Below are 21980 nucleotides of genomic sequence, written 5' to 3'. Positions count from 1 at the left end.
CTGCATTGCCGTGCGCCAGCATAGCGGGTTTTCCGGCTGACGGTGGGTGTTTGTGGTCATGGTATATTTTGTGCCAGTGGTGTTTAGTTTGGTTTGGGTCTTTTCCAGCCCATTCTGATTAAGGAAGGCGCTGTGCAATGTTACTCGAGTGCTCACCCCTACCTTTCTTTCTCCCTACCCCGCTCCCCTCTTTTCCTTTTTTAATTTGGAAGGCTGCAGCGATTGGTCAAAGATCTGCTAAAGCAGCTTCAAATTCAAGACAGCAACAAAGTCTCTGCCCTGGACAGGATTTTGGGGGAGATTTCACGTATTCTGGAAAAAGAGGTACTATAACTCCTATTGCTCAATTCATACTTACTTGGTAGAACTCACACACATGCCACATGCATGTAGAGGCACACACGTGTGTAGATATAGTTAAAAAGTATTAATATGTGTACATCTATCTCTTGGAAAGGTCTTTTTAAATCCGTAGGGTTGAGGACATTGTGTATATATGGATACTAAAATCTGAATGAATGAGTGATCAGTGCAATACTACATTTGCTTTACTCAGAAGTAAAACCCAATATGTTTAATGAGGCTTACTTCCAGTAATGTGTGCATTGAAATGCACCCTATCTCTCACGTATATGGATGTGGAAAGTATTACATAGATATAGAGAAAGGGGATAGATTTTGCAATATATTTTATTGTTGTAACAATATTTTGTATTCTACGGTTAGCAGGAGGAAAGATGGGTTATCAATGTATGAAATGTAATCAAATAAACCAGTTTAGGCTGTCAGGCCTGGGCTGGTGTGTCATTTCATATTGATTTTATGTTTAAATTTTCTTTTTAACATAGTATATTATAAATATAGGAGAAAAAATACAAGCCAATCATTCATTAGATAATTATCATTAAATCTCAATTGCAAATCTATGCAATCCAAGAAAACAGTCATATGGACATATATCATCATTAAATGTAAAATATAACAAAAGTCATTCATTTCCCAACAAACTGAACATCGTACATAGGGAGTTAAATACATTTCGTCATTACCACCACCTATAAAACCAATTGGATGGTGGGGGCGGGGGACGCTCTTCTTCTAAGAAGTTTTTGTAACTCTTAATAAAATTAATCAACGTTTCACAGTCCCATTTTTTCCACACATCCCTTCAGATAATTTAGCAAGACTCTCAACAACATCTGATATTCGATAATTTGTTCAACATAGAACTGAACTAATTGCCAGGATTTCTATTATATTATTGTTTCTAAAAGTTCTATACTACGTTGCCCATATGTACATTTTCCCAGATGAGTCGGTTTATTTCTTTTTCTTTTTTCCAGCAGAGGTTTTATAAAATTACTTTAAAGCAAATGGCAAAGAAACTAGGTTTGGTCTGGTGTTTTTTAAAAAATTATATCTTTCCCTTACTCCTACAAGAAAGGCCAAAAACAATAAATAATAATAAAAAATACGCCCATGCCCTATACAATGGCATAAAACATGTGACACAAGAGAAGTAAATTGGACCTGCAGAGAGCTACCTGCAAATACTTTCATCTAAAAATGGCTCTCTAAAAAGTATATTTTTATTTACTGGCTGGGACTTGGTCTTTGAAAGGCAGCTGCATCTGTAGATGTAATGTCACAAAGCTCAGACCCCCGACTCCTTGTCCTCATAACATACAGGATGATGGAGTATAGAGCGAGACCTTTGCCCGTAGATTTTAGTTTTGGGAACAGGGAGAGTAGGGTGGGAGACGGCATTTCCTAAAACCCTTTTTCTCCCATCTAATTCTAATTTATTGTTCCTGAAGTGTGCATTTCTCCCATTTCATCCGACGTTGTGAAAATCCTTAACGCTTTAAACGCGCAGAGTTGAAAACCACTGCATCTTTATTCAGTCTTGTGTACAACGATTTCTCTGCTTATTCGTTAAAGATTAATTTTAGCATTGGCTTTTGAATAGCGACAGGGTAACATAAGCTTTTTTGTGGCTTATCAGCAGCTTTTCAGACATGTGTATGCCATTACTACAAGTAAACAGAATTTAAACAGATAGACTTGACATGGAATCTCCCCTCCCCCTCCCGCCAGTAACCCCCTCCCCCCAAATTACTGGCCCTGTTTTTTAAAGACTGCAGCCGGGCGGCTGCTCAGAGCTGGCAGCGTGACACACAGACCTTACTAAGTAAGTTCATATCTGCCAAAGTTTATAAGCTGGTGGGAGTTAGAAGGCAAAATGTTCCCTGACCCATGCCGCCGAGTGTAATGCAGTACAATATCAGATTCTGGCAAACCCTGCCTTGGTTCAGGTTCATTGAAATCCAAATACCACAAGCAGTGGAAGAAAAATAAATATGGGCTGTAGAAGGAGATGCCTGAAAACGGAAGATCTGTGCTGGGCGATGTCTGTGCTGGCTGTCTGCATTCACATGAAGGAGCACAACTGCACAATGCGTGGAGGAGGAGGAGGAGGGCGCTTCTATGGATGCTCCCAGCTAGTGGAGGCCGGTGGCTCCAATGTCAGTGGAGTGGTGGATCCGCTCTGGGTTTCAGTCAGAACCAGTCAGAACTCTAAAAGAGACATCGCAACTAGGAGAGCTCCTTTAGAGTTCCGACTGAAACCCGGAGTGGATTTTCCACGCTGCTGGCGTCGGAGCCATCAGCCTCCATCTCATGCAACATAGGAGATTTGCGTAGAGAGAGAAAATGTCCCCTGGAGTTGACTCTGCAATAACCTGGTCAATCCCGCAGTGTGTTTTGTGCGGGGCTGCCTTCAAAGACTTCTTGGCAACTTCAATTAGTCCTCCTAAACCTGTTACCTTGAATGTAAGAACAAGACAGGGAGGAAAGTAAGCATTAAAATGTCATCCTTTGTTTATTTATTTATTTGATCTTCAGCCAAAAATGTTCCCAGAGTGGCTTACGTATAATCAGTAAAATAAGATAATCCATCCCCCCGCTCTCTTACTGTCCAAAAAGTCCCAATACACAAGAGAAAAGAAATAGGGAGGGAAAGGGTGTGTGTGATAAGTCTGTCGGTGGGGCTGGTTGAATGGCCCCATTGCCCCCTCTCATCTCCCTCTGCCCAGTGTGCTGTGAAGGCCACTGGTGGGGACAGGTGAAGGAGGAGGAGCCTTCCTGGGGGAGTAGCCCCACTTCCCTCCCCTTTCCCTTGGTATACCGCTGTTGTAAAAGGCCGCATTCACTAAAATGTTGTCTATTTTGTAATTCGTTTGTGAAGGTGACTTTTAGCTGCCCCAAAGGGGAGAAGAGGTGGCCCAGGGAAAGTGGCCCGTGGCTCAATGGCCGTGGAGTATTCTCCAGCACCCCAGATCACGTGGAGAGGCTCCAGTGGAAGATGGCTTTTTAAATGAAGTTCTTCCTGCCCCTCTTCAGAATTTTCTGCTTTTAGGCGTGTGCTGCTTTTCCACCCTCGTTCTTTTGTTGTCAGTGAGAAGGTTGGGATTAAAAAAAATGATTTAAAACTCATTAAATATATATCCAATTAAAAATCAGCCGTTTCTTTAGATTGGAAAGGATTAACACGCACACAGCAAATTTTAAGTGGCTTGTGACACTTCTGTAACTCAACAGTTTATTGTGATAGTTCTGACCCTATAATGGGACACCATTTCAGTATAAATAATTTAAATCTTACACAGAAGACAAACTGTCCCTTAGGCCTCAGGGTGGGTAAGGAAAAGCGAACATATGTACAATATTACAAATATCTGTTCTTAATTGGTCCATTTCAGGCGAGGGCGTGTATATATTTTAACAGGAAAACCCTAGGTTCTTGTTGCTAGCATTGATAGCCATCAGCTAGTAGAATAATAGTTGTAACTCTTCTCAGGAACTGTTATAAACATGAACTTAAAATGTTTCTAAAAACAAGCCTGTGGTTTAATCAAACGTGTATTTCCCGTTATCGCAAGTAGATATCTTGCAATGGTAGAGTGGGAAATAGTGCCGGCTTGTATTTCTGATTCCGTCTATAATCATACCATTGCTAATTGTGCCGTAATACAGTAACCTAAACAAACCTTATTGAATTATCCTCACAAATTCATTGCAAGTCAGTTTACTACAGGGAATGTTTTGTAGTACAGTTAGCAAAAAAGAAAAGAAAAGAAAGAAGAAAGAAGAGTGTGTGCTTGTGTGTAGGAATGGCACTGTGAAACTCTTATTTGTCTACATTGTGAAAAAATATATACTGTCATTTATTCATGTATTTTTCAACAAATTAGCAGCTTGCAAACAACAACAAAAACTAGCAAATCCAGAATGCGCAAAAACCAAACACAATGTAACGGAAGAAATACACAATGAAAATATCAGTCTGGACCAGTGCAAAACCAAAAGAATGCCCTCAAAACAGCCTCAATCACAAACCAAAAGAATGCCCTCAAAACAGCCTCAATCACAAATGCCTCCTGCATAAGCGAGGTTTTCACCCAGCGAATAAAGATATAGTGCAGGGCTGGGCCACTTGTGGTCCTCCAAATTTATTTATTTTTATTTATTTATTGCACTTATATACCGCTCCCATAGCCAGGGCTCTCTGGGTGGTTTACAGAAATTCTAAAATTAAGATAAAAACGAGTATACAGATGTTTTGGCCTACAACTCCCATCAACCCTAGTCAGCATAACTAGTGGTGAAGGATGATGGGAGTTGTAGACTAAAACCGTCTGGGAAACCATAGGTTGTCCAACCCTGATATCCAGTATTGAGGTTAGGCAGGCCTCAATACTGAGGATGGGGCATTCCATACAGTTGGTGCTACCATGGACAAGACCCCGCTCCTGGAGTGCTCCCTCTGGTCGTCAGCAGTTAGAGCACCCGGAGTTAGAACTTCACTTGTCGAACAGAGCGTGCGAGGGAAGCCACTCCTTCAAGTACCCAAGCACTCAACTAACATAAATGGTCATTTGTCTTATTGTAATTCAACTCTGAGTTACAACTGATTTTCCACTTCCAACAGTCACACCTAGTCATACCTGGAGAAATGAATGCAGTGTGTGTGTGTGGGGGGGATTGTGTGTGTGTGTGGTGGTGGTGGTGGTGGTGGTGGGTTTTCAGGCCTTCACATCATTAGTCATGTCTAATTCAGAATCTATTTATACATCCCTTTTTATTTCCAAAATGTTTTACATGTTCTTGACAGTGGGATATAAGCTGCTGTTAGTCAAGATCTGGTGCTGCCCAAGCCTATGTGCAAAAGACATTTGCAAGACCAATAAATACTAACACCCAAATTTCCTGAAACGCTTGCACCAGTGACGAATGACTGATTCCCCCACTCCCTTATGAATGAAGTCAAGATAGTGCTTTACATTTTCTAAAAATGTTATTTTTCTTGCATTTACTGACACTGCCAAAACCAACCACTTTAGCGTAACAAGAAAGGAAATAAACTGTCAGCGATATTAATGCAGCCAAAAAAAATGGCACCCTCCTCCCTTCTCCAGCTACCAGGAGCTGTACGTTACGGAGTTGTCTTCAACTTTGGCTAGAAAATGCTTCACTCGTGTTATGCCTTGCTCTTGTGTTTTCTTGGATGGTATTTAAGCTATCATATTGCTTTGCAAGACTCGTAAAGATCAGAGAATATTGACCATTTTCTGATTATCATATCTCAACTTAATAAACTGAGGCATGAAGAAGCCTTTTGCCTGGGCACACAGCCCCCCTTTGAGTCTCCCTTTACATATACAAGCAAACAAATGAGAAAGTCTTCAACTAATTATAGTTTCCCATTTCATCCAAGCCAGTAAACTGTAGTTTACAGCTTCAGAACAAGTAAGGGTTTTAAACCACACTTTGAAGAAAGCTTTATAGCCTCACTTTTTCTGAAGCTGAGATAAGACCATCTGAACTCTCCCGTGTTATACATTTTTAGTCTCTCTCGCTACATCTATCCCTATTTTCCAGGGACAATCCTCTATTTTTTCTGGCCCCTCTGTCCCTTTTTTGTCTTTTTGAGGATGCCTTGTTAAAATATTGCTTGGTGAGCTGCTAGCATTCTAATGCCTCAGGATTCTGCTCCCTTTCCAGGTTCTCAAAAGTTAAAATTTTGGGCAGGCAGTGTATGCCTCAACTCTAGTGCCATGGACATGAACACAGCTGTGCCATGCAGTGCACCATCTGCCATTTTGCATATTTATATGTTAAAACTTTTGTAAACCGCCCATTAACTTTTGTAAACCACCCAAAGAGCTTCGGCTATGGGGCAGTATATAAATGAAATAAATAAAGTATTTTTGTCCTGTTCCTTTGCCGAAAAAAGGCTCTCAGAGTGGTTTGCAATCAACCAGCAAAAGACACAGTCCATGCCAGTGGGCTTTCAAAGTAAAAAATCACAACACACAAGGAAAAGGATCGGGAGGGAAGAGGAAAGAATGAACTAGCCTGTTAAAAAGTAAACGTTTTTGCAGCTGCAGGAGCATAGTTTGAAATGTTGGCAACCTACTGTAAGACAATTGTGTTTTTCTGTCATATCTCTCACAAAAAGAACAATCCCACTCCTGATTGGGGATGATAACTGTTGTCCAATGTATTTGGAGGGCCCCAGGTTGGGGAAAGCTGGCATTTGCTCTGTTTCCAACTTCGTAATTTTTTTAACTGATCGTTAATGCTTTTGTATGTTCATATCTTACATATCCTTTTACTTTCATATTTTAAAAAAAGTCGGTGTTGTCACCCACACAACAGGAAGGGGAAAATTGATTGTAGCTTTATGATAGTGTTCTGTAGTACAGTGAGAAAAGGGCAAAGGAAAGACAAATACGGCGGCGTTCGTAAGGAAGGGATCTCTGCCCCTCCTTCCCCCCCCCCGACAGCATTATTCTGCCACCAGTGAAGTCTCATTATTTCTGAGTGTCCTAATCAATAGGGTCAGAAAAGATTGATTTCGGCAGCTGTCATGCTGTTTATGACACAGATCATATAGAGCCATTTATAGAAGTGGGCGGTAATTCTCTTGTTAAGTTGCGAGTCAAGAAATCAGCGGACACATCTCGGCTTGTCGGGGGCGGTGAAAGAGATCTTGATAGCGTCAGTCATTGACTGAGAGGAGGAGACTGACGCTGTTAATTGAATTTCCCCTGGGAGCATAAAAAAGAAAAGGAAAGCCCCCAATACCAAGGCGTAAGGCGGAGGTACACGAGCTGTCAGTGGTGGTGGTGGGAGCTGCTTACATTGATTTAACTTTGCTAATGGCTGGGCCCGGATGAAGGATCGCTCAGAGGGAGGGCAAAGTTCGCCGCAGAAGCTCCTTCCCACTTACTAAAAGTCTCCCAAACTTTCGTGTCACAACAAATTGTTTTTTGAAAAGGGGAAACAAAATAAGTCGTTTGCTGGAGCCCTTTATAACGTCATTGAGGGGAAATGTCCCCCCCCCAATTTCTGTTTCAATGTTGTGCTTGGTGAAATAACCACGTTTGATTGTGTGAATTAATCACTTGTAATTACTGAACAGATTGTGCTTTTTTTCTCCTACCCACCCGCTCTCCTTTTTTTCTTCTTCTTTTTGTCCAAGTATATTTGGGAGGTTTTTTTTAGTCATCCCAAAAGCTAAAACAATGAGTTAAAAACAACGGCTTCTTATCCTTTTGTGTGCATGGCAAAACACGCGAGAGGTCCCGTCTAGCCAAGATTAAACACGTTAAGGCTGCAGTCGTTCGCACACTTCCTTGGGAATGCGGCACACTGAACTTGGTGACTTGCTCCCTCGTGTGCTGCTTGTGGTCACTGTGTGAACAGAATCCTGGATCACTGGACCATTGGCCTGATCCAGCCTGGCTCTTATGTATATCTGAGGTGAGCCGTGGTTTTTCTTATAAAATGCAGGAACTGTGGCAGACAAGCATATGCCTTTCCCATTACAAGGAACTCTACGGGCCCATTACTTATGGACCTTCTGATGCTTGTGATTTTGTAAAATGGCCCCCTGTACAAACCATCCATAAGCCATGACCATTTCATTCATGGCACCTTTCTGGTTGAACCCCAAAGATATTTTTAAATTAAAACTTCAAGATGTCTACACGATGATCACATTTTCCAAACCTGTACACGCTGACCTGACAGGGACACACTGACTAACGTGTGGACTGGAACTTAATTATCCCCCAGCTTTCACACTTCCCCAAGCTTTCTAACACAGTTCTCACATCAGAGAACAGATCAAAGTATGTTTTAAAGTGTGTATTCTGGAAGAGAATATATATATATATATATATATATATATATATATATATATATATATATGCTTCAACTATTGGGGGGTATGGAAATGAAATAATTAAAAATAACACATTTAGAAATGCACTCTCTTTCCGGTCCGTGACAGTTTTGTAAGCGTTCGTTCATATGTATATTCTGTCCCATTTCCACATTGGTCTGGGAGGTGGTGGTGGGTAGAACTGCATGGAAAAATACGTTTATTTTAAATGTGTTTTTCCTCAAAAAATACACATTTTTGTATGCATTCTGCCCTAAAAACATGTATTTTTATACCCATTTTGATGCATTTTTGAGCCAAGAAATTTAGAGAACAGTGAAATCAGAGGATAATTGTGTTTATGATCAAGTTGACTCGTTTAAAAATGCAAACTGGATTAAATCCTCAAGCATCCCCTTTTTTAAGTTTGAGGTTTTGTGCAGAGTTTTGTTTTTTCTTAAATGCTCAGATGAATGCAGCAAAACAGAGTGAACACATGAAAAAGTGAGATAGACAAAAAAAAAATAGGTGGATTTGTCACTCACTCCTTCCATCCCCAATCCTCAGCCGAGGAGAGGAAACCTGATCCTGTCTTAATGTAGGAGGTGGACTTGGAAGGGGGAATACCGTGTCCTGGGAACGGCCGCTTCTTCAGGCTCAAAACGTGAAGTGGCTTCACTGCCCGTGACTTCTGTTTTTATAAGCACGAAGCACAACACTCCTGGCCTCCTCCGAGTGCTCCCTTGGTGACCACTAATGTTGGAGAATTATTTTTTTAAAAGCGCCAAATGACATTTTGGGATTTCGTTTCATTTTTTTTTTTTTTAGATAAGTCTGCAGCCCACCGCTTCACTAGTCATGATGTCAGATATTTACATTTCAGTCCAATGTTTGTCGTAACTTTCAAATACAGGGGGACTGTGGGCAGACAGTGTTTATCACAGCGGAGAGACAGTCGGAGATGATTGGCCTCAATGGTGCAGAGTCCGGCTCGGTTATTTACGTTAGAATCTGCACATTGTCAGGTTTATAGCGCGCCACTCATTGCTGCCATGTCTGTCCCAACTGTTCGGGGTTTTGCTCTGTTTTGTTTTAAATATTCAAATCTAAAAGTTGAACCAAATCTTCATTTCAGGAGCCCCTAAAACCCCACCCCACCCCCCAAATCATGGTATTAGGTGGTGTTGGTTTAAACGTAAAATAAACGAAATGGGGAAAAACTAATCTCTCTGTATTGCCAGGAACAATTTTCAAAATCAAGTAAGGGATAGAGCTTAAACTTGCACAGAGGAGGATAGTTTGGGTAAGTCCAGCTTCTCCTATCATAGTGTGGTAGAAATGGGAGATGATGGACCTACTGGGAGGAGCCATGGCTCAGTGGTGGAACCCATGCTTGGTGTGTTGAAGCTTCAAGATTCAGTTCTAAGCATCTCCATTTAAAGGATCTCGGGTCGCTCGGCTGGGAAAGGCCTCTGAGATCTTGGACAGCCACTGTCAATCAGAGTACGCCATATTGAACTAGATAAGCCAGTGGTCTGGGACAGCTTTAGGCAGTGTCACATTCACCTTACCTCACTTGTAGAGCACAAGCTTGGCTGGAAAAGTTCCCAGCTTCATGGCAAGAGTTTACCATTGTTGCCTGCTAGTGAGGCCTGGATTAGGGCTTTATCAAGGTTTTGGGCAAGTCAGATTTCTGAGGGAGTCAGGGGTGGTAATAGAACAGCACCATAGAGAGCTCCAGGTGAGGCTCAAAGGCTGTGTATTGCTCCAACAAGCAGCAGGTCATGACCCAGCTTTAAGTAAGGGTTTGGCTTTCTTTAGTCTGACTAGCTCCACCTCCACACTGCCTAAGGCCTTTTCTCTTAAAGGGCCCTGTCTGTTTTAGCAACCTCAGGCTGTGACGATGCAAGGGTAGCTGTAGTGTGCTAGAGTCCTTAGAGTCCGAGAACAGCTATGCAACCTCTGGATGCAGGAGGGCAGATCCTTGTGGTCTTCCTGGAGAACTGGATCCTGAGGAGGTGGAAGCCTCACAATGCCTTTCTGTAGCAGGGTCCTCTCCCTGGACTGTTAAACTGCACAGGGCGGGGGCAGTTTCTGAGAATAGGGATTTGGGATCAGACAAGGGTTCGAGGTCCTGGTCTCCAGTTTCAGTATCCAGCATCTCAGGTAGGGCTTGGAAAGACCCCTGCCTCTTTGACCTTAGAGAATCACCGTCAGTAAAGTAGACCGTGCTGGTCAAGCAGGCAGAGTCAGGGTACTGAACTGGATGGACCACTGGCACCATCACACGTTCCTTTTTTTCACTTCTGTTCAGCTAATCCAGAGCATGGAAGTTCCACTTGTATTAAATCCGCTGAACTGTTCCCTAACGTATATTTCTTGTCATCCGTTCCTACCTCCATAAGTTGTGGGCTTTTCTTCCTATCTCATGTCCTTCTGCGTCATCCCAGCTTTGTCTACATTAAATCCACAATTCTGCAAAGAGATAAGAGGCCCAGCAATTTCTAGTGGAAGCATGTTTTGACGGTTCGGCACAGCCAAGCCAAGGTAGTGATGGAGCACTCTATGGAGGCTGTATGATGGTTATGGTTCTCCATGATTGTTGGCTGACGGTGCTCACTGGGGATAAATAGGGCAGTCGCCTGCCCCACCCTCTCTCTGGGTATCTTCTTTCCCCGTGCTTTTTATACTGATACCCAAATGGGTTCTGTGGACTCATGTAGTCCTGCTTCGCTCTTTCTCTCCCTCCTTTTTTTTTATTGGGGGGCGGGGAGAGTTCCATTCTTTTCTGCCTTGTTTTTTAAGCAGAGAAACAGTCCAGAAAGAAGAAGGCATATGATATAGCCTTACTTGGGCCATATTTTTTAAAAAATCTTTCTCACACAAGCAACTGGCCTCCCTCCTCCTAGATTTTGCCATGTCTCCGGCAGCCTGTGTCATTGGGGTCTCAGTCTGCCAAGGCACGGGATGAACGTTAGCACCAGTTTGGTTGTTACGTGTGGAGCGGTTGCAACTGTTTTGTCCAGGGAGCTGACCAGTTTGCGGAGCAAGCTTTGGTACAACGATCCGAGTCCTGTCCTTTGTTTGGGTCTTGTTTCTTTCAAGATCCCACCCTTGTCCACTGGAGGGGGCCGTGCTGGCACTCATGCAGGGCAACTCTTCGCTGGGCGTGAAATCGGAGCTTCTACGAACAGGAGGGCGAAGGTGCGCGTGGTCTTGCATTCCCCATAATGTGCAAATACAAAGCGTGTCTGCAGTCCACTCCTGTGCGTGCTTACTGAAAAGCAAATTCCAGTGATTTCGGCAGGACTCAGTCCCAGTTAAGCATGCGTAGGATTGCAAATGTAGAGTCCAACCGTGTGTATGTTTACTCAGAAGTAAGGCCCACTGTGTTCAATGGGGAGTGGCCCCAGGCAAGTTGGATGTAGCATTGTAGTCTTTAATTCTTCAATACTAGTACAGCAGTTCCTTTCTGCTATCATGAGCGGGAACATAAAGGCCTGATCCCACTCTGTGCATGACCTGATGTACACTTCAGACATCGGTGGGGCTCTCCCAGCTCATGCCATTCACCCACTAATCTTTCACAATACACTTCAGGCAGAACCTTAAGCAGAAAGTAGTTTGCTGATTATCTTAGAGCCAAAACAGACATGGCACAGGAAATCCGTGATCAGATCGCTCAACTCTTTTTTTGTTTTGTTTTTCCTAGCTTAAAGCAGCCAAGAAGGGCTCCATTTTTAATCAACCTAGAGGCACTGGGAAAGGGCTGGTTTAGCACCATCCCAAACGCTTTCCCAGATCTGCATTCACTCCCTGAAGCTGCCGTTAGCCATGCAGGAAAGAATACTCGTACCATCTTTGTATTCTCTTTCCACTGCTGCTGGGGTGGGGTAGGCAATGCCTCCCCCTTTACAAAGGACAGTCCTCTATTTAGAGGCATCCGCTGTTTCATGGGTGGGCAGCTCTGTGTGACCCGTGAGAGCCCCACCCACTGTTCTCTGCTGACCGATTGATTAACTGGGGGGGGGGGGGCAGAAGGGCTGCCCAGGGTAAGCCCGTTTTAAAGGTAAATAACTTTAATAAGCCAGGAGCCTTGAACTTGCCCATCAAATTCGGCATGGGATTGTGTGGCCATGGAAATCACCTGGTCAGAGCCTTCTGCAATATGGAAAGTTTAATTTCTATTTAAATTATAGTAATAGTTTCTAAATGTACGCCTATACATATAAATTAGTAGGTGCATGTCTCCCCAAAACTTTGCCGTCTCCTCCTTTTTTTGGCTCAGGCATCTTCTCCTTTTTCATCAGTGCGTCATTAACAGCCCTACTGGTATGTGGGTGGGTGTGATCTAAATCAGGGACAAGAATTCACAGAGAAGAGTTAAATGATCTTGTCCCATGTTAAGTTATCTCCCCCCCCCGAGTTAAAACTCCTCAAATGCCGTGCTTTTTCTTCATAGGGCAGGTGCTCCATCCCCCTGATCATGTAGGTGACCTTTTTCTGCACCTGACTCTAGAGTACCCTTTTGCAGGCAGCCCCGCGCAGAGCGCTTTGAAATTTGAAGGTGCGTTTGAAAAAACTGCAAATACCACAGGAGACAAGAGAGCTCTGCACCCCAGGGGCGTCGGCTGCATCCACTCGTCTTCCTATCCAGTCACCCCGCCATTTGTCCACTCACCTGCGTTTCTCTCCTCCCGCCATGCTGCTTCCTCCTTGGGCTGGGGTGTGTGTGTGTTTAAGGATGGGGGGGGGGGGATGAATTTCAGATCCTGCCCAAACTGAAAGAAGTTCAGAAAAAAGTTTGCCGATTGGTCTTTTTCTGTAAAAATAAGCATCCCCGAATCTATACACTGGCTTTGTTGTTTATTTTAAGCAGAGAAATTTGCTTTTTTTTCTTGGCACAGAAGCGGGATAATTGTGTATGCAATGGTGGGGGTGATTCTGGTTTTATTTAGAACGTCGCTAGTCTAGGATCCCTGCCAAGAATAATCCTAGTGCCTTCAAGTCATAAGGATATACGCCTTAGGAAAGGGGTTGTGTTTTTTAGTTTTACTTAAAAAAAAAAAAACACTGAAAACTGTAAATGTCATTAACGGTGTCATTTTCTGTTCTCGGCTTGCTGGATATTAGCCTGCTTTCTCCTTTTTGCTATCCTGTTTCCCTGAACAAGTCCTTGCTCATATGATTTCGGCTGCTGTCTGTACACACTTACTTGGGAGTAAGTGCCATGGTATTTTAGTACAACTTACTTCTGAGTAGATATGCATAGTATTGTGCTGTTGGTCAAAAAGCTTCAACCTATGAACACGACCAGACAATAATTCAAGACAGGGAGAGAGTTGCCACTGGATCTTTTCCTATTGCTGCAAATTACAAATCCTTCTGTCTTTTCGATTTAATTAAAAGATTATTATACCACTATTCCTAACAACTTCATAGCACTTAACAGAATAATAATAATTTTTTAAAAATCAGCATCCATAGGTAGCTGCCATGTCCCAGGTCAGACTAGTCCCAGCACAATATTACCTACTTTGACCTGCAGCAACCTTCTGGGATCTTCAGCTGAGGCCCATTGTGTCACCTGCTGCCTGTTCTATTTTGCCTGGAGGTATCAGGGGTTGACTCTGGGAACCTTCTGCATGTAAATCAGGTGCTCTGCTATGGAGCGATGGTGCCCCCCCAAATGAAACACAGATCCAATCAGTAAACCAAGAAAACCGTCTCAGTGAATGGCGGCAGCAGAATTGTTGCAGCGAACAGAAGTAGGGCAAGCAGCATAACATATCACAGAAAGTCTGAAAAAGATCAGTCTTCAGCTAACTCTGGGAAGTCAGGAGGCTGAACAAACCTCTCTTGGGGCTGTCACAGAAAAGGCCCTGCTGTGTGCAGAGGTTAATCTAGCTTCTACATGAGACAAAACTTAGAGGAGGACTTCAGGTCTTAAGTATGGGGGATGGGGAGCTTTGCCTGAGACAATTGGGATCTAAGCAGTTTAGGGACAAAGGGGATTTGAAGCACAATCCTATGCATGTTTTAATGGGGAAACATCCTACAAACTAAACATCCATAGGATTGCATCCTTAACGTTTAAAGTTTACTTTTACCTAGATTTCTCAGCACTCCAGACTTCTATTCATCACACCATTTCTTAATTTATCCCCCTCCCCCCTGTTTGCATTACGGGGATAAAAATGCTGGCTCCCCTTACAGGTGGTTGTAAATATTATTTGGAGAACATATATGAAGCGCTTCAAAGGCTTTCAACGTATGTGAATGCTGCCACTACTGTTTTACCTGGACTGGAGATGACTGCCGGTCTGTCACCACTGTTATCTGTACTACAGTTGGGACTGTTTGCAGTTACAATCAGGCCAGAGGAAAGCATAAAAGGCTGCCTGGTTTCAGACAATTCTTATATCAATGGTGTGACCCTCCGAGACCCACTGGACTCTACAGAGGAAGGTGGAAGGAGGGGCGCCAAGGACGCCGTGTCCTTGTTCTAGCTCTGATTGGCCTCTGTTTGCTGCTCTGCCTTCCTGTATACTTTTTGTTTTTTGAAAACCCGACGACACCCTTTATTCCTCACAAGCTGTTCACCCCTTGGCCATGTGCCACTTGCAGCATCCAGTGATGTGATAACAACAAAAACCTTTCACGACTGTCCATGCAAAAAGCAAACACCAGTCAACAAGAATTTCCTTGCCAAATAAAAACGGTATGCCAGGGTCTTGGGAATACAAAGGGCAGGCTCCCAGACTCTTCTAGCCTGCCATGGAAAAGTGCAATTAATTTTTAAACGGCATTTGCAATCTTGCTCTGTGCTTCCCAGAGATCATGTAATGGTACGCTGCTGCAATCTCCCAGGTGCTCTCTAAGTGTGCGGAGGCACTCCAAATGCCGCTGGGTCAGTTGATCGTCTCTTTCCATAATGGCCTCTCTGATTTTGGGATGTCTACTGACAACAGAATTTGGACACCAGTTTGTTGAAAGCGTAATGTATACCTAGAAAAGACAAAACCTGCTTTGCTTTGTAATTTCTCTTCTTTTAACTCTGTGCATAGAGGGGGTTTTTTTATCGCTTAAGGCAGGGGTAGTCAGCCTGGTGCCACCCCGTTGTTTCGGATTGCAACTCCCATAATCCCCAGGCAGTATCTGACTTGCGTGGATGAAAGGGTTCCGCTCACAGAAGACGCCGTCGCCCAGTTTTCAGAGATCCGCCTTCTCCCCCCCCCCCCCATGCCATCGCTGATCCCATTCAGCTGAGCCCTTCAACCCTGTGTGTAAGATTTTCAGTGCGTTGGAGGTGCTGGCATGGGGAGGAGGTGGGAAGGAGGCGCTCGTGCCTAAATCTGGATCCAACCCTTGCATGCCCTTACAACGTGGCAGGCACCACTTTAGAAGAGGCATTCTCCATCCTCTCGCTCCATAGGAAAGAATGCCTCTTCTGATGCATGTGTGAGCCATCTTGGAAAAGAAAGGATTCTTTCTTCAGAACAATTGTTTTATTCCTGGGCAATGTAAGTCAGTTGAGTAGATTAATCAGTTAAAAGTAATATGATCAACTGAAATTTCTTTAATACAGCAACAAGTTAAGGAGAAGAGCAATGAGAGTCGATTATCACTGTACTGTTCATCCTAGTATATAAGAAAAGGTTTTGCCTCCGGCTGTTTGAAGTCACCCTGGAGGGATGGGGCGCGTCTGTCTGAGACTTGCATCTTCAGCTATTGTCCTGGAAGGAAAGGGGGAGCGCCCCAACCAGAGCGAGATAAGTGAACAAGGCAGGGACTCTAGATTTATTTGGAAAGCCAAAGCAGAACGTTTTCTTAATTAGGACTGACTAAAATGTCCCAAAAGTGTGAGAATGCTTCTTTAGGCAGAAGAGAGTTGGAGGATTTTGAAAAGCTTGCTCACTGCTTTGTGACGTTTTAGTTAGTCCTAATTTAAGGCACGTCCCTACTGTGGCTTTTAGGGCTGCTTTCCCTAGTGGACCAAGCATGGCCACCTTTAATTTTAATATGCACATGTATTCGCATGTATTCCATTGCCCACCAACAAAATCGGCGCTGAATTTTGAAAGCCAGCATCTTGGTCCCTTTTTGTAAAAGAGCCTCCCGCCTAACTTTTGAGCATCACCCAGAGCTAATTCCATGTAGCTGTATAGCTGCTGACCTCTGCTGTTTGCTCTCAGCATTGAACAACTTGCTACTTCCCTAGATTCACTTTTTGAAGCAAACATTGAACAGCTGGATTAAAACGGGTTGCAATCGCGGCTGCAACAACATGTTGCAGCGTGGGCCGCTGTCGTTACGGATACGCCATTCCATCCCCCCTCCCTCTTGGTTCCTCTTCCCCCACCCTGGCAGTCATTCAGCAGTCACTGAGCACGCTCAGTCTCTGTTGGGCTCTCCGCGAGCGTTTTAGGCTTTATTTTCGTAAGGGCGCAATCCCAGGCGCGTTTGCACAGGGAATGTCCTGCAACACTGGGCATTCCCCAGCCAGCCTGGACAAAACAGGCAGGATCATAAATGGGAGGAGGGAGTCGCTTCGTGGTAGGGAAGGGCTGTGGCTTAAAGCACGTGTTTTGCTTTCAGGGGATCAGGTTTTATTTTTTTATTTTTTTATTTAAGCATTTTTATGTCGCCATTCAGCCAAAAAAGGCTCTCATGGCGGCTTACAAAAGTAGTTCTTGACAGTCCCTGCCCACAGGCTTACAATCTAAAAGACATGACACAAAAGGAAAGGGGATTGGGAGGGAGCAGGAGGGGGGGGGGAAGGAAAGCAAATTCAGGCACCACAATCTTAGTTGCAAAGTTCAGCAGTTACAGTTATGATAACTGTTATGATGTTCACGATCGTATCTCGGCATGTCTTTCAGATATCTCAGCTTGGCTGCTTCATCGTCGTTTGAAACTCAATATGGCAAAGACTGAATTGCTAGTTTTTCCTCCTAAACCTTCTCCTCATCTCTCATTCTCTCTTACTGTCAATGATGTTACGCTTACTCCGGTCAAGGAAGCTCGTAGCCTTGGCTTTATATTTGACTCCTCGCTCTCCTTTATTCCTCATATTGAGGCAGTAGCTGAATCTTGTCGATTTTTCCTGTATAATATTGCCAGGATTCGATCATTTTTGTCTGTCTCTTCCGCCAAGACGCTTGTTCATGCACTGGTTATTTCACGGTTGGACTACTGCAACCTTCTTCTCACTGGCCTTCCTTCTTCTCACATCAGTCCGTTGGTTTCTGTTCACCACTCTGCCGCAAAGATCATCTTCTTGGCTCGCCGCTCTGACCATGTTACTCCGCTTCTGAAATCTCTTCATTGGCTTCCAATTCACTTCAGAATCCAATATAAACTTCTCCTGTTGACCTACAAAGCTTTTCACTATCTAGCTCCTTCCTATCTCTCCTCTCTCATCTCACACTATTGCCCCGCTCGTGCTCTTCACTCCTCTGATGCCATGTTTCTCGCCTGCCCAAGGGCCTCTACTTCCCTTGCTGCCCCTTATGCCTGGAACGCTCTTCCAGAACATTTGAGAACTACAACTTCAATCGCAGCTTTTAAAGCTCAACTAAAAACTTTTCTTTTTCCTAAAGCTTTTAAAACTTGATGTTGTGCAGACTTTATACTGTTAGTTTTACCCTACCCTGTGCCTGCTTACCCTACCCTGTGTCTGTTTGCATTCTCTTCCCCTCCTTATTGTTTTACTATGATTTTATTAGATTGTAAGCCTATGCGGCAGAGTCTTGCTATTTACTGTTTTACTCTGTACAGCACCATGTACATTGATGGTGCTATATAAATAAATAAATAAATAAATAAATAATAATAATAATAATAATAGTTAGCAGCAGGAGGGAGGGGGCTCTGAGCTGGAGCTGGACCCAGGCACGGTGGAGGGGTGCCCGGCTGCTGCTTCCTCCCTCACTGGTGGCCTCTGCAGAGACAGTTGGTAGCAGGAGGGAGGGGGCTCTCAGCTGGAGCTGGACCCAGGCACGGTGGAGAGGTGCCCGGCTGCTGCTTCCTCCCTCACTGGTGGCCTCTGCAGAGACAGTTGGTAGCAGGAGGGAGGGGGCTCTCAGCTGGAGCTGGACCCAGGCACGGTGGAGAGGTGCCCGGCTGCTGCTTCCTCCCTCACTGGTGGCCTCTGCAGAGACAGTTGGTAGCAGGAGGGAGGGGGCTCTCAGCTGGAGCTGGACCCAGGCACGGTGGAGAGGTGCCCGGCTGCTGCTTCCTCCCTCACTGGTGGCCTCTGCAGAGACAGTTGGTAGCAGGAGGGAGGGGGCTCTCAGCTGGAGCTGGACCCAGGCACGGTGGAGAGGTGCCCGGCTGCTGCTTCCTCCCTCACTGGTGGCCTCTGCAGAGACAGTTGGTAGCAGGAGGGAGGGGGCTCTCAGCTGGAGCTGGACCCAGGCACGGTGGAGAGGTGCCCGGCTGCTGCTTCCTCCCTCACTGGTGGCCTCTGCAGATACAGTTGGTAGCAGGAGGGAGGGGGCTCTCAGCTGGAGCTGGACCCAGGCACGGTGGAGAGGTGCCCGGCTGCTGCTTCCTCCCTCACTGGTGGCCTCTGCAGAGACAGTTGGTAGCAGGAGGGAGGGGGCTCTCAGCTGGAGCTGGACCCAGGCACGGTGGAGAGGTGCCCGGCTGCTGCTTCCTCCCTCACTGGTGGCCTCTGCAGTGACAGTTGGTAGCAGGAGGGAGGGGGCTCTGAGCTGGAGCTGGACCCAGGCACGGTGGAGAGGTGCCCGGCTGCTGCTTCCTCCCTCACTGGTGGCCTCTGCAGAGACAGTTGGTAGCAGGAGGGAGGGGGCTCTCAGCTGGAGCTGGACCCAGGCACGGTGGAGAGGTGCCCGGCTGCTGCTTCCTCCCTCACTGGTGGCCTCTGCAGAGACAGTTGGTAGCAGGAGGGAGGGGGCTCTCAGCTGGAGCTGGACCCAGGCACGGTGGAGAGGTGCCCGGCTGCTGCTTCCTCCCTCACTGGTGGCCTCTGCAGATACAGTTGGTAGCAGGAGGGAGGGGGCTCTCAGCTGGAGCTGGACCCAGGCACGGTGGAGAGGTGCCCGGCTGCTGCTTCCTCCCTCACTGGTGGCCTCTGCAGAGACAGTTGGTAGCAGGAGGGAGGGGGCTCTCAGCTGGAGCTGGACCCAGGCACGGTGGAGAGGTGCCCGGCTGCTGCTTCCTCCCTCACTGGTGGCCTCTGCAGATACAGTTGGTAGCAGGAGGGAGGGGGCTCTCAGCTGGAGCTGGACCCAGGCACGGTGGAGAGGTGCCCGGCTGCTGCTTCCTCCCTCACTGGTGGCCTCTGCAGAGACAGTTGGTAGCAGGAGGGAGGGGGCTCTCAGCTGGAGCTGGACCCAAGCACGGTGGAGAGGTGCCCGGCTGCTGCTTCCTCCCTCACTGGTGGCCTCTGCAGGTTCCATCCCCAGCATCTCCAGCTAAAACAGGCATGCAGAACCTCCGGCCTGGGGGCCAAATCGTGACCCTCCGGGTTCACTCGGATGTCCACGCCCCTTTTCCCCAACCACTGATCATTTGGTGGTTTCTCGGCTTTCCCCCCATTCTCAGAGGCTGAAATTTCTCTCCTGAGGCTTCGTTGCTGACAGTGAGCGCTTTAAGCTGAAACTGGCTGGTATTTTGGGCTCCCCCCCCCCTTTTCGCCTTTGGGCTGAAAGAGGTTCAACGCCCCTTAGTTAAAAGGATCAGGTGATACGAAAGATCTCTGTGGAGACCCCGGCGGAGAGCCACTGCCAGAGCTGGCAATATGGGACTGAGTCAGGGGTCCCCGACCTTTTGGGGGGATTTCAGAAACTGCTGTGGGCACCACCACCGGCCTGATCAGTGGATTGCCGCTTTGGTGTCCTGCTGCATCCATGGATCTGAGGCCGAGTCTTATTCAGCAAAAACGTTTTGTTTCGTGTCTATCAGGCACCACGGAGCCTCTTTAAGAAGGGATTGTCTAACTGGGCTAATTGCTGCAGTGCAATACAGTTCATGCTTCTTTTAAACGTATGTTTTGGCGATGTCCAGTGGTTGCTTCTTTTGGGGAGGAGATATAAATTTATACACAGATATAAATTTTGTACTGGAACGGTCTTTAATACCCACTCTTTTAAGTTATTTACCTGCTTCATGGAAATTAACAAATGGACTGTTCGTTAAGCAGCTAGTTTCAGAATTTCCAATCCTGCGGGTGTCATTCAGAAAAGGGTGCCAGACAGCCTCTCCCAAGAGATTCACCTCTGTCTTGTTGATGGACATGCAGACCCTTGCCCCCCATCTGCTACCTCCGCTTCAAACACAAGGAGCCCCCGCCCCGCACTCAGGCTTGATCACAAAGGATATAATTATTGTCTCTGGAAGAGTCAAGTACAAAGACAGTTCATCCCGCCTGACCGCCACGGCGCTACAGGCCACCAAAGATTAACAGCTGTTTCTCCTTTGATTAGGTTAGGTAATAACAGTTACTTTAGTTAATAATTGGATGGATTCCCGGGCTGTGTAATTCAGGTTTAGGCTGTCATTTTTTGCTGGCATGTAGCTGAGCTGTATTATTGGAAGGGAAGCTGTAATCCTATTAGTTGCCACTGAAGTCATAGCAGGAAAAGATAAGGGGGAATTCAAATCCATTAAGGTGTTGTATCAGGTAGAGCAAATAAGGTCTGTACTTTATTCTGGGTCTATAATCAGATCCGAACACTATAATAACAAAGGCAGTTAGTGTGTGTGTGTGTGTGTGTGTAAATAAATAAATATATACATATGCACACACATACACACACACACATATAAAGGCTAAGAGGTTTATACATTTGGATCTTTGGTTTTAGGACATTTACATACTGCCTATCTGGAAAAGCATCCAAGGTGATTCACAGTTCAAAACAACCCCTGGCAATTTAATAGACACAATATGAAAGAGAAAAGCAATGGAGAGAAGAGGAAAAGAAGCACGCGTGGGTATCGTGGCCACTGCCAGAGACAGTTTGGTGGGGAGAGCAGTTGAATGGCCTTTGGGGCAGCCCAGTGGAGGAGGCCTCCCTGCCTCTGCCTCTTCGTCTGCTGCAGCCCGGTGGAATGGCCACTGGTGGCGACAGGTCTGGGAGAGGAGGAAAATTAAGGATTTGTGCAAGGAAACGGCTAGTTTTTAGACTTCTGGTTGATTACAACAGCCTTCATCAACCTGGTGCCTTCCAGATGTGTTTGACTACAATTCCCATCATTTTCAGCCTGCATTAGAAGGTTACGTATTCTAGAACCTCAGGCAAATTTATTTTCTCCCAATATCTTCAGGATCTCTTTGTCCAGAGGGGCAATGGACCACTCTTTGTTGCCGTTTGTCTCTTTGTTGCCGTTTGTTTCAAAGATCCTGGAGCGTGTGGTCTACTCTCGTCTTGATTTTCTTTCTAGTAACTCTGCTCTGGATCCTTTTCAATCTGGATTCCGTCCTTTGCATTCCACTGAGACAGCCCTTACTAAGATTACCAATGATCTTCTTACTGCCAAGTCTAAAGGCCATTATTCCGTTCTTATTCTCCTTGATCTAACTGCAGCCTTTGACATGGTTGATCATGATCTTCTTTTAGATTCCCTTCATGACCTTGGAGTTTGTGGCTCTGTCTATAACTGGTTTGCCTCCTATCTAGCGGGTCGCTCTTTCAGCGTGTTGGCTAATGGCAGCTCGTCTTCTTCTTTTCCCCTTTCAGTAGGGGTTCCCCAAGGCTCGGTGCTTGGTCCGCTGTTGTTT

The 21980-nt window shown here is 45.5% G+C and overlaps 1 protein-coding gene across 1 annotated transcript in view; it reads left to right on the top strand.

Moving 5' to 3' along the window:
- The window catches only part of SCAPER (S-phase cyclin A associated protein in the ER), a 156715-nt gene that overhangs the window by 72084 nt on the left and 62651 nt on the right, over positions 1 to 21980 (top strand). The window contains exon 23 of the mRNA XM_063142209.1: positions 213 to 324. Within this exon, the coding sequence (XP_062998279.1) occupies positions 213 to 324 (112 nt within the window). The remainder of the gene's footprint in view (positions 1 to 212; positions 325 to 21980) is intronic.

This window comes from Elgaria multicarinata, chromosome 16, assembly GCF_023053635.1.
Source record: "Elgaria multicarinata webbii isolate HBS135686 ecotype San Diego chromosome 16, rElgMul1.1.pri, whole genome shotgun sequence".
Taxonomy (NCBI): domain Eukaryota; kingdom Metazoa; phylum Chordata; class Lepidosauria; order Squamata; family Anguidae; genus Elgaria; species Elgaria multicarinata.
The sequence above is the reverse complement of the archived record's forward strand: the minus strand, read 5'-3'. Positions and strand labels throughout refer to the sequence as shown.